Genomic DNA, 11914 nt, shown 5'->3' with positions numbered 1-11914 from the left:
TGCATATCATATAAATATTTTTTGGGCTTGATATTTCAGTAGGATTTACATTCTGGAATACTTTCCTCCTTCATTTGCATTTAGTTGCATTTGAAATGCTTTCACAAACAGAATGTTTGCTCATCGACAGATTTTCTTTAGTGAAAGAGGACGAGAGCTGAAGCTACAAAGTAGATACACTAACAGCATAACAAACATGAAAGAGGTTATGATCATATAAAGCATCAGACGCGATAAGATAAAGAAGAATTCATCACTGATAAAGGCATTGTGAACATGTACTTTTTTCAATCCTTCAGCAATTATAAATCCATAACGTGTCTCTACATGAAACAAAATATGAAAAACATATTTTACAACTCTGGCTGAACACGACTTTTCAGCCTTTTCAGCCGAACTTTTATTGGTATACAGGTGCTCTAAATAGCTTGAAAAATATGAAACACTTATGAGTGTTGTTTATTTCACTATTCGAGTAGTAGGATTATTATCTTCGTATATTATAAAATAAACAAACCCAGTCAATAATGCTCTCACTGGGCACATCTGACCTGGTAATGATTGTAAATAAACTGATTAACCCAACTAACAAGAGGCTAGCCAAAAGCAAGCTGACATCAACTATAGAACTTCAGTAAAATAGGTTTTAATTAAGAAAACAATAATTTTAACAGCATCTATTCATTGTTTATTGTCAAGCATAACTTGACAGTGCTCTGTTTCCATTTTTTTTCCGGTTTCATTCCACTCCTCAGAAGGGTCATCTATCCTGGTGGCCATCTCATTTGCCGTCCCCCCAGGACATGGATGTGGAGGTGGTACACAGACTGTGCCCCATTTTTGCCATCATTAATCACTGTTAATAAAAATAACACATGAATTAATACCATGTTGTTATGATGTCCTGTAGCAAATATACTGTTTATGGAATGAACTCACCAACTCTGTATCCTTCACCCAGTCCTTCCTTCTTTGCAACGTTTTTGGCCACCATCAAGAGATGGCCGAGGAGCTACAGGGACAATATTCAATTACACGTGTATATCAGCCTTAGTAATTACGGTGACAAAAGTATATAGATGAATAAAATAAACATTCTGTGTGAGACAAACCGGTGCATCCTCGTCATGTGCCTCACTAATCCCTGGAATATGAATTCTTGGAATAACCAGAAAGTGCACAGGAGCCTGTGGACTTCTGTCTCTGAATGCTAGACACTAGAATAAATATATATATACACTCATACATATGAACTGTGTTATCAAAATAAAAGTCCTGAATGCCATGACTAAACAATGTATAATTTCATATTTCCATTACTTATGTTTATGAGAAACTTACCTCGTCGTCTTCATAAATGATGTCTGCAGGAATAGTTTTATCAATTATTTTGGAAAATATAGTCTGTTCAGGTTTTCCATATTTCTTGCTGGCCTCCTCTGCCAAGCAAACCTCGTCTCGTTTTGATGTGCACAAGCTCTACAACAAACAAATAAATTAACCTCAGCAACAAAGTTGATCTTGTAAACAAGCGTAAATATACATACTAGAGTCATTATTCCCTGCGATTCCTATGCGCAAGCGCAAACAGAGCGCACTTACACTGAGACAGAGCATGTTTAACATGAAAATAAACACCTTCACACATGCTGCACGCCGTAAAAGACATCCAAGAGGGAAAAGCCGTCGAGACTGAATAATAAATATTGCCGACATTTTACCAACGCTCACAAACGCACCATGTCTTATCTTACTTGGATTTATAAAGCATAAAAAAACTCCGCAACTGTACTTTGTTTACATCCGGTTCTCGAGATCGTAACTTTCAAAATAAAAGTCGTAAAGGGAACGCCTTGTGTTGTCCCCAGCTTTGGAGGACGACACTTCACTCATGTATTAATAAAGAATAATGTATGAACTAAGGAAAAATCATTAAATGACCAAAGGAACACATGAATACATAATTATACATATATCTCCATACATAGATTTTGGTCATGACAAGAGCATAATTACAATGTTGGGTTGAATTTTCTCCTATTTCCATCAGTTAACTTATATGTGCATTTCTACACACACACATATATATTCCTTTATTTGCAATAATTCTTTATACTCCATACCTTACAATTCGTTTTGACTCATATAAATGACGGAAAATGTGAACCTAGGTTAGGAAATAACTGGGGGAGTCATAAGTACAAAAGGCAAAACTAAATATATATGAGTTTACTATTAAATATACTGGATTTCTAAATTACTATGGTGGTCACCAATTGTGTAACTTTGGTTTGAGTGGGGGGACACAAACGGGTAAAGACTTTTTTGTTTTATGTTAGCACCAATTTAATTAATATGCCAACAATCAGCTTACAGTTATGTAAATGAACAAATATTCTCATTTTATTAAAGAATGCGCAGTGCTTTTAAAGGTGGGGTGAGTTATATCAGCAGTAAGTTTACACAGAGAAACGCAGTCCCGACGGAGGGGGACCCCGCCTGGCGTTGCACGAGCCTCGTTGGGATCATTTTCTGTAAAACTTGCTGGTGTTGCAGCATCACCCGAAGCAGCAGTAGCTTCATGGGCAGGCTAACTTACAATCAAATACTGTACGCTTGCCTTTCATGATCTCCTTTTGTTTCATATTTCCCGGTTGCACCAATGGTCCATTGGTTTCAGTGATCTTTTTTTAGATATGCATCAACACAGGCAGACTGTGTCCTGCTCGGTCCTATAGCCTACTTCTCCTTGGCGATGACGGCGTGTGGTTAAAAAATCATTACAAACTAATTTGAAAGTGAAGGGGGCACAAGCAGGATTTCTGAATCCTGTAGGACTATTTGTTTTTCTTCCCAACCTACAGTAAGAAGAGTTTTCTAAAAGTAGTATATTAATTGGATTCTAGTGCATCCACGATCTGTCTTTAGTGTCTGCACTTTTCCATTTCACAGACCTCTCAAAATATTATAGATTTCTGAACATATAGGCTATAGCAATTAGCAGCAATTCAATTGTAACAGTCGATGCACATTACCGTAAGCTTGTGATTTATTTTGTTTTCTGCGGTAGACAATGAATGACGTCTTTGAATGTGGATTTTAAGGTTTTTCTTGTTTAAAACCTTGTTGCAAAAGGTGCATGTTGTCCGCTTGGGCTTCTTCAATATTTTGTTACTAGTGGAGGATTCATTTGGCTTGGCAGACACAACATTTTGAATATCTGAGGGTATTAAAACGGCGGGATGTAAATCATCAGTCTTCAGGGTTGTGGAGGGGCTTGGTGGTGAAGAAGTTCTGGAAATGCCGGTAGATTCAGAGGTGCTTTGGACTGGAGGGGTCGAAGCTGGAGGCAGACCTGGTTTGGTTAAAAGTTTAGGATCACTTGTAGAAGATGTTACAGGAATAGGTTCACGCTTGGGAGATGCCGCTGAGATGCTGTGGGATGATGGAAAGTCGGCTGGTTTTACAGCGTGGGTTCCTGAACATACTCTGGACAGCCGTGTAGATTGAATGTAGACGGGAGCGGATGCACACTTCTGCACATGGGTGATAAGTATGTCTTTACGAGATACAATGTGACGACAATAGCAGCAGTGATAGTGTCCATTTTCTCTACACTTCAGGTGACATTTATACATTTTATATCCTGTAAGAAAAACATAACCCATATCTCGTTTCTCCTAATTAAGCAAAGCATTTTGTTTTACATGACAACATTACTTTAAAACACATACCTTGATGCTTCACAACAGTTTTCTCGTGGGTCTGTACATGTGCAACCATAGCAGGGTAACCTCCAGTCCTTTTACAGAACCTGCATTTGTACTTATTTTCAGCCAGTGCAATGGGTCCAGGCAGACTTCCCTCCTTCCAAATGGTTACGTGAAACTGGAAGTAAATCAAATATTTGAAATCACCAAGAAGGTAAACATTCACTTATATAAAATCGTGAGTGGTTTTATGTATCTTAACAAACAGGAAAGGAACATACATTTCAAAACATGACAGAAAATACAATCAGAATTATTGTATAGACAGGAACAGCATTCAATTATTTTATTATTTTAATTAAATAAAATTAATTATTTTATTTACTCTCTTATCTCCTGGTTGAACCATCTCGCCAGTGTTGTAGGTAATGAGTCCTCCCGCTGCTCTTCTTCGGCGGTTGGCAAACCTGCTTAAGCTGCATATTGCGCCACCTAGTGACTAGGATGATGTATGAGGCGACGCAACTTAAACCATTCTATAGCACTTTAATTCATGAATGTAAATGTTAAGACCTTGCAAAGTCAATACAACCAGCAAGCAACAAACAGAAAACGACATATAATCCTGCCTAAACATGTACATTTAATATAAAGTATTTATTGTAATATAAGGTAATGTATTGACCATGACATGCTGTGACTTATATTTTGAAATATATTTTACATCAGCTTTAAAGTCCAAAATCAACATTATACAAATCTTAAAAAGTTATAGTGTTTAGAGAATCAGGTTGCTTGTATCAGCCTAAATAAATCAACTAAAACAGTTATTTATATTTACACACTATTAAGCAGCGGTTCGGAATCATTATGTCAAAATATTTGTATTAAACATCGTGGTTAGATATCACAGATTCCCAGGCATATCAAAGCTACTAAGAGCACACTGTTTGACCTCATGTGGCAAATGGCATTGTTAACTTTCATGAACACTTTCTGTGTTTTGGATCAGCGTTAAAATCTGAACTGATAAACAGATTGGATGTTGTGAGAGAATTCTTCTGCAGATCTGGGAGGACAAAAACAAGACACAGAGGCATCAAGCTTTGAACTCGTTTATTTTAGTCTTTGTATACGGTACCAAAAAGACATCTGGTCGGTTTCATAGGTCAAGGGATTCACAACAAGACCAAAGAATGTGTATCATAGAGGGAATCCCTTCCTCCACAAAAATAGCCACGCTATAGTAAATACGATAGGTGCTAATGAAATAAAATAAATTGTACATTTACATTTTATAAATTATTTTACAAATTTAATTGTAAAATAAAAGTGTTCATTGCATGATAGTAATACTTCTTATCGTGTACTTTAGATCACCAAGAAGCTAGCTGGTGAAGCTGCTGGCACCGCAGCTTGGGTGACAGATGTGGGGAACGAAATCGGACAAGTCCTCATGTGTGTCCTCACAGAGAGGGAAGGAAACGGCCTGCTGCCCATGTGTTCTGGACTAGTGGATCGCTACCGGCGTGCTGGAGAAGCTCCTCCGATAGTCCTTTACGTGGACCGGGACTGCTGCTCCGAAGGAGGTAAAGGCAAGGCTGCAGCAATGTTCAGTGAGTGGGACCAGCTGGTGGTCAGGCTCGATTTGTGGCATTTTATGCGGCGAATCGCAGTCGGGGTCACCACAGATAGCCACCCGCTGTATGGCCCCTTCATGGGACGCCTCTCGGCCTGCATCTTCGAGTGGGACGCTGGGGATGTTGAGAGGCTGAAGGAGGCCTGTGACTGCAAGCCCACCGCCAAAGAATTGGCGAGGCACTGTCGCCGCCGCACCCGTGGGGCTCACGAGACAAAGGAGATGATTGAACAGCTCCTAAAGGACTTCATGGAGGCGACGGACACGATGGGAGTCAGGTTGTTAGACAAGGACCGGATCATCGAGATCTGGCAGACACAGCAGCGGCATTTAACCTGCATCCAGGACCCACCCGGTGTGCAGCTGTACATGAAGATAGGGGAGGTGACAAAAGGGGGGGTCATTCTGCCCCAGTATCGCTGTGCACGTAGCTCGACATCCTTGGAGTCCTTCCACCTGCACCTGAACCGTTTTGTGCCAGGTGTGCATTTTTCCTAAACAATACAAGTTGTTTGTTCACGTGTGTTCCATGGTGATAACTTCTTTCTTCTTTGTTTCTGCCTGCGTTTATAGGCACAAGCGCCAACGATTTTCATTTCCAGATGTACTTGCTGGAAGGACTCGTACAGTGGAACGAGGCTCGTGCGGTTGCTGCTGTTGAAGGTGGCAGCAAAAAACATATCTGCTACAGTGGCCAGTTGCAGCGGTACACCAACACCCTGAGCCAGCAGTTTATGGGGATTCATTTGGCTGAGGACTACACCAGCCCTGGCGCATACACGGGTAACATGTTCGTCGTGCACACTTGCTGTGACACCTGCATTTCACCCATGTGCTCATCACACTTTGAACGTCTACAGGTGAACTCATTGGTGTGGAATATCTATATTCCCAAACCAATGACACTTTTCGGGAACCATACGGTGATGACCCTGACATTCCAGATGGGATTCAGGAGCAAGATGTTCCCAGTGATCTGGAGAGTGATGAGGGGTTTGACGATTTCTGCATGGATGGTGAGCCAATCGAAATCCTGGAGCTCAGCCTAGACCCCCAGAACAAGTGCAGCAGCAGGCAGGGGCCATGGTAGATGAGCCGCCCACTCAGATCCAGGTAATTGAACTCTCATATAGACATTAACGTTGTGATAATGATCCTTTATTTTGGTCCAAGTGGAAATTACATCATTATCTGAATTTCAGGGGCTGCTGAGTCATGCGTCTTCCTTGCCTGAGCCTATGACAGATGAGCCAGCCTCTCAGGGCCAGGTGACTAAATTACCCTAAAGGCATTTATACTGTGATGATGATCCTTTATTTGGAAGTAGAAGTTACTTCCTTGCATCACTTTTAGATGTTTCAAAGTGATATGACAGAAAAAGCATGATAACACTTGTGTAACAATTTCCTTTATTGTACAGATGGAGACCCTTGGACCCGATGGCAAACCTGGTTATGACCACGTGGTCAGGTTAGCCAACAGTCTGGTCGACCTCAGAAATGAGGGGTTCATTACGCAGCAGAGGGTAGATGAGATTGCAACTCTCTGGCATAAACTGTCAGAGGATGACAAGGGAGCTCTCATCTACCAAGCTCGCCACCGTGAGAGGCTGGTGAAGGGGCGCTTCAAAGTCAGTCACTCAAAAACGAACGTGACACCAGGAGCTGACAGTTTGAAGCGGTATGTGTCCACATTTGCCAGTCAATTTGTAGAATTTGTATTTAATTCACTTGTTTGTCATGTATTCATGACATAATTTACTTTAACATTAATGTCTTTTATTTCACAGCTGCTTTCTTGGTGAAGGTAGTGGACCTGCTCAGTGGCCCAATGTCAGCCGTATTGTGGAGGCAGTCTGTCTGGCTCTGTGCCGTATCTACCCTGCGGGTCAGACAGTGGCTGGTGTTTGGGTGAACAGGTGGGCTGCCATACTGCATGATTATAGAATTATAAAGGATGTAGTCCTGGACCGCCCCAGACTCACGGCCGAAACGAGGATGCAGCTGTTTGAGTTAGATCAGCAGACTCTTTCACAATGGTAGGTTCAGTTATCAATTGTTCACATACAGTTGTTGTCATATACCACCCTTCTCTGCACTATTACTAATACCAATGTATTCATTTTTTTTTCTGTACGTAGGCACAATGCAAGGATGAAAAGGCAGGAGAGTGAGGTCTTGCAGCAGGGCATTAAGACCTTTGCCAGTCCTTTGGTGGCCTCTGAACCTCTCCTACCAGTGGTAATGAAGCGCCTCGAACCGGTCCGGCGTGGTCACCCCGCCTTCGACTTTGGCATTCCTGCAGATGCCTCTGGACAGGCAGTGCAGCGTGTTCGGGTCCAGCAGTCTTCAGCGGGCGCAGCGGCGGCAGCTGTACCACATCATGTCCCAGGCCAGCCCCCTCCAGTCCAGGCTGAACATGCTGCTGCTGCTGGTCCAAAAGTGCCGAGAACCACTGCTTGGCGGCGGAGGAAGACTGCAGAGGAAACTGCAGCACAAGGTGCAACTCCCAAAAAGAGGCAGCAGACAGAACAATACGTTTGTCAAAAGTGTGGTCAACCAAAGACTAAAGAGTTTGTTCACAGTCAGTTTCGGGGGTTCACTTTTGTGCAAAAACTGTAGGAAAAACTGCTGAGCGGTGGACAGAGGAGATGAGAAGGGGACAGCTCTGAATTATATATTGTATTATATGTAAAACCATTTTCCTATTGTAATATAGTTTTACTATTTTTCTTATTTCTGTATATATTTAATATGAATAAAGCTTGCCCTTTTAATCTTCTCATTATTGTGGACATTTTTGCTCTTATTAAATATTTATACCTAATGTGCATAACCGATTGATGACCCAATTCTGTTCCAAATGTTCCCTTTTGCATGCGCGCTCATTGGCCGTCTTGATGTCCCAATTTGCGTGCGCCACCATTGGTCCTGATGTACAGCCTCCCATTTGTCCATTTGTGTTAAAATTTTTGACGCCCAAATGGGTCCACAGACGGTGCATTTTGAAAAGGGGATGGAAGTGGCCGAAGACCTGTACATCACTTCTTCGAGACACCATCACCTGTAGGATCATTGCCATTGCTTTTTACAATGCCTATAATTCATCTTTGCAAGTTCAACGCATCAGTGCGGAGGACAGCCATGAAAGGTCATGTTCACACCTGCCCAGGTGCCTCTCTGACCCTTTGATCACTCACATTTATTATTTCTTCCTCTTATGAGTGCAGTGCTTGATGTATTGATGTAAAGCTAGCTAGATCAGACTGGTGTAGAAGTGTTTTTTAACGGTGCTGTGTCTTGTGTTTTTCTCTGTGCACCGCAGCTTGGGTGACAGATGTGGGGAATGAAATTGGACAAGTCCTGATGTGCGTCCTCACAGAAAAAGAAGGAAACTGCCCATGTGTACCGGACTTGTGGATCTCTACCGGCGTGCTGGAGAAGCTCCTCAAGTACTTTACCAGGAGGTAAGGTAAAGGTGGCAGCAATGTGTAGCGAGTGGGACCAGCTGGTGGTCAGGCTGGATTTGTGGCACTTTATGCAGCGCATTGCAGTCGGGGTCATCACAGATAGCCACCCGCTGTATGGCCCCTTCATGGGACGCTTCTCGGCCTGCACCTTCGAGTGGGACGCTAGGCACTGTCGCCACCGCACCCGTGGGACCCAGGAGACTAAGGATCTGATCGAACAGACTGCCACCTGAACCGCTTTGTGCCAGGTGTGCATTTTTCCTAAACAATACGAGTTGTTTGTTCACGTGTGTTCCATGGTGATAACTTCTTTCTTCATTCTGCCTGCCTTTATAGGAACAAGTGCCAATGATTTCCATTTTCAGATGTACTTGCTGGAAGGGCTTGTACAGTGGAACCAGGCTCACGCTATCGCTACCGTTGAAAGTGGCATCAAAAAGGATATCTGCTACGGTGGCCAGCTCCAGCGGTACACCGACACCCTGAGCCAGCAGTTTATGGACATTAATTTGGCTGAGGACTACACCAGCCCTTGTGCATACACGGGTAACACGGGCGAGAGCGTGGAGACACGTCCATGACTGCCGTGATGCTCAGTAAAGATGCCTTGCTTCAGTATGCAGGCCTGTTTCCAGACATCAGTGAAGCCATCCAAGAGCGGCAGGTTCGAGAGGGCTCTGGGACACCGGTGCAGGAAGACAAGCTCCTCGTCGGGTTTGGAAATCATGCTTTGGATCTCTATAATGATAAAGAGAGAAAGGGGTTAGACGTTAATATAATAGGAGCTGCTAGCTGGAATGTGTAGCGTATGGGCTTGAGTTACTCATTTTTTGTTCTCGCTTCAGCTTCATCAGGTAGAAAGAAGGTGGAGGCGCTGCAGAAATACATAGAGAGACGTGATACTAAAGAAATATTTGAAACGCTGTCTCCAGGACCTACATCATATCATCCAATTCAGAAGTTTTGTGACTTGGCGATGTGTCCGATAACACTCATTTACACGTTCAGTGAAGTCATTGATTGGTATCGTCTTTGCTTTGAACAATATCATGTTTTTCGGCTTCTTGGACAGGTAACACAACCAATGACTCCTCTGTACACACAAATGTAAAGTGTTAAAAACGTTGTAAACCTCAGGTTCATATTCTTTAGCATCACGTGTCAACCTGTTGGACGATTCACTCTGCGATTCTGATCTCACGAGGCGATTTGATTCACAGAATGGGTTGAGAAATTAAATGAACAACTGACCTTTTATCATTTCTCTAATGTTGCACATTGTCGTGTTTTGTGTCAAATAATTAAATAGCAGTTTTAAAACAAAAGGAATACAAGTCTCTTTAAAAGAAACAAACAAAGACTTTGGGTTTTTAATAATTTTTACGTTAATAAATATCAGCATATTTTTAAGCTGTATATATTTTTCAAAGTACAAAGCTACTGTCAATTTTTCATAGAACATGCTCACTGTATAGTATTTTTCTAATATTTAATTCTGTATTTATGCACACTATATATCCAACACTTGCTAATTTCACTTCTGGTTTGACCTAAAGTACATTTTGTTAAACTTTATTTATTGTATATAATGACAATAAAGTTTAATCTAAAGAAAATCCACATTTACAAGTTCGCAGAAAACAACAGCGGCCCCTGCTGGTCACAACATGCACTGCGATTCTTTTAACGTCCACCGATTCAATCGTCACGTCATCGATTATCAATCGAATCTTGGCCTTTCTTAAATATAGCAAAACATCAAACTTTTCAAATAAAGCTTTTCAGTGTTAATTTATCAGTTCTTTTCTAATTTACAGACTTCGTATCAACATTTGGCAAGATTTGAATTGACGCAGTAACCCTTTCAGCATTCAAACACTTTCCATCTTACATTTTGCAAACGAACATATAATTTATATACTTAAGAAATGTCTGTTTAACAACCAATGCATGTGAATTACGCTTTAAACACAGTTGTGTGCACACGTCATTTTAAATGTCAATTAAAGTGTTGCAACAAACAAACAAACCTATAATCCCGTCAATTGATCAGGTTTGAGCTCAAATCCACGATAAATTGGCCAAATCGAATAATAAATCCAAAAATGTGCGTCAAATAAAGTCCTCACGTGCGGCACCGGCAAACTTGATCTTTCCGTGGAAACAATGCGTTGACTTTAACTTAACCGATGAATCAAGCGATGTCACATCTCTCTGAATGAAAATACTCTACGTGACATCCATGCGCGCTACTTACTGAAGCAACAATTATGACTTTAATTAGCGTTTTTCAAACATTGCGTCAACACGTGTTGTCCATTACCCCCATTACACTGATACACAATGGCAGTTCTGCACCAGAGCGCCACCCAGTGGACAAACTCAGAACACAAGACTAAAATGCCTTCACAGTATCCGGCGCCTCGTGCACGCCTGTTCCACTTTTCCTGCATCCTGATTGGCCCGTCTTCTGGCTCGCCATTGGTCCGTTTCATTTAGCGCGCTTCCGTATATGTTTTTTTATTAACATTGCAGAACATTAACAAAAAACACAATTATAGTTTAACATTCACAAACAACCTTAGCTTACATACAAATATTAGAACATAATAATCATATCATTCCCAAGTACAATGAAGACAGTGAAAAAAAATAATAAATAAACAAACAATAAATTAAACAAAGTAGGGAAGTAGGAAGTTATTCAAATTATAACACGAAAATCTTCCAACACTGAGTACAAATACACTGCTTTAGGCCTTTTAAACTTTTTCACGGTCTTTAAATATACGGGTCACACGGGCCGGTCAATGGGCGTCAGGGAGCGCAGGGGTGCAGAGGAGAAGATCCGTCACCATCCGCGAGCAGACGATCGGTTCCAATTCTGTTCCAATATGCGCGCGCTGTGATTGGCGCTGCGCCTCGTCCGTGATTGGCCGTCTGGATGTTCCAATTTACGTGCGACGCCATTGGTCCTGATGTGCAGCCTCCCATTTGTCCATTTTGGTGTTTCAATTCTTTGTGCCCACGCTGATTGGCCGTGTGGGCGGGTCCACGGAAGGCGATGGGAGTGACGTCAGTACTAAACATCTCTTC

The 11914-nt window shown here is 41.8% G+C and overlaps 2 protein-coding genes across 2 annotated transcripts; one reads left to right on the top strand and one right to left on the bottom strand.

Annotated features, from left to right (window-relative positions):
* Positions 1-240: 240 nt before the first annotated feature.
* LOC306904869 (uncharacterized protein) lies at positions 241-4253 on the bottom strand. The gene is made up of 7 exons (XM_079475042.1): positions 4096-4253; positions 3735-3888; positions 3036-3646; positions 1342-1479; positions 1113-1217; positions 940-1012; positions 241-856 (listed from the first exon to the last, which is right to left on the bottom strand). Exons 1-7 carry the CDS (start codon positions 4117-4119, stop codon positions 765-767), a joined length of 1197 nt encoding a protein of 398 aa, XP_079331168.1. The 5' UTR covers positions 4120-4253; the 3' UTR covers positions 241-764.
* A 1266-nt stretch (positions 4254-5519) lies between these two features.
* On the top strand, positions 5520-8130 carry LOC306904211 (uncharacterized protein). Its single transcript, XM_079473982.1, has 7 exons — positions 5520-5830; positions 5923-6132; positions 6210-6462; positions 6552-6617; positions 6770-7029; positions 7139-7387; positions 7490-8130. The coding sequence occupies exons 3-7, from the start codon at positions 6433-6435 to the stop codon at positions 7968-7970; spliced, it is 1086 nt and encodes a 361-aa protein (XP_079330108.1). The 5' UTR covers positions 5520-5830; positions 5923-6132; positions 6210-6432; the 3' UTR covers positions 7971-8130.
* Positions 8131-11914: the final 3784 nt, after the last annotated feature.

The sequence above is a fragment of the Barbatula barbatula genome (assembly GCF_947034865.1).
Source record: "Barbatula barbatula genome assembly, chromosome: 2".
NCBI lineage: Eukaryota > Metazoa > Chordata > Actinopteri > Cypriniformes > Nemacheilidae > Barbatula > Barbatula barbatula.
This window is presented reverse-complemented; position numbering and strand designations above follow the sequence as displayed.

Excerpts from the sequence above, each read along its gene's own strand:
- LOC306904869 (XM_079475042.1), bottom strand. The coding sequence starts at position 4,119 with ATGGTTCAACCAGGAGATAAGAGA. Across the intron at positions 1,218-1,341 it reads TCATTTATGAAGACGACGAG|TGTCTAGCATTCAGAGACAG; the intron begins GTAAGTTTCTCA and ends TATTTATTCTAG. Across the intron at positions 857-939 it reads GGGTGAAGGATACAGAGTTG|TGATTAATGATGGCAAAAAT; the intron begins GTGAGTTCATTC and ends TTTTATTAACAG.
- LOC306904211 (XM_079473982.1), top strand. The coding sequence starts at position 6,433 with ATGGTAGATGAGCCGCCCACTCAGATCCAG. Across the intron at positions 6,463-6,551 it reads AGCCGCCCACTCAGATCCAG|GGGCTGCTGAGTCATGCGTC; the intron begins GTAATTGAACTC and ends TCTGAATTTCAG. Across the intron at positions 7,388-7,489 it reads CAGCAGACTCTTTCACAATG|GCACAATGCAAGGATGAAAA; the intron begins GTAGGTTCAGTT and ends TTCTGTACGTAG.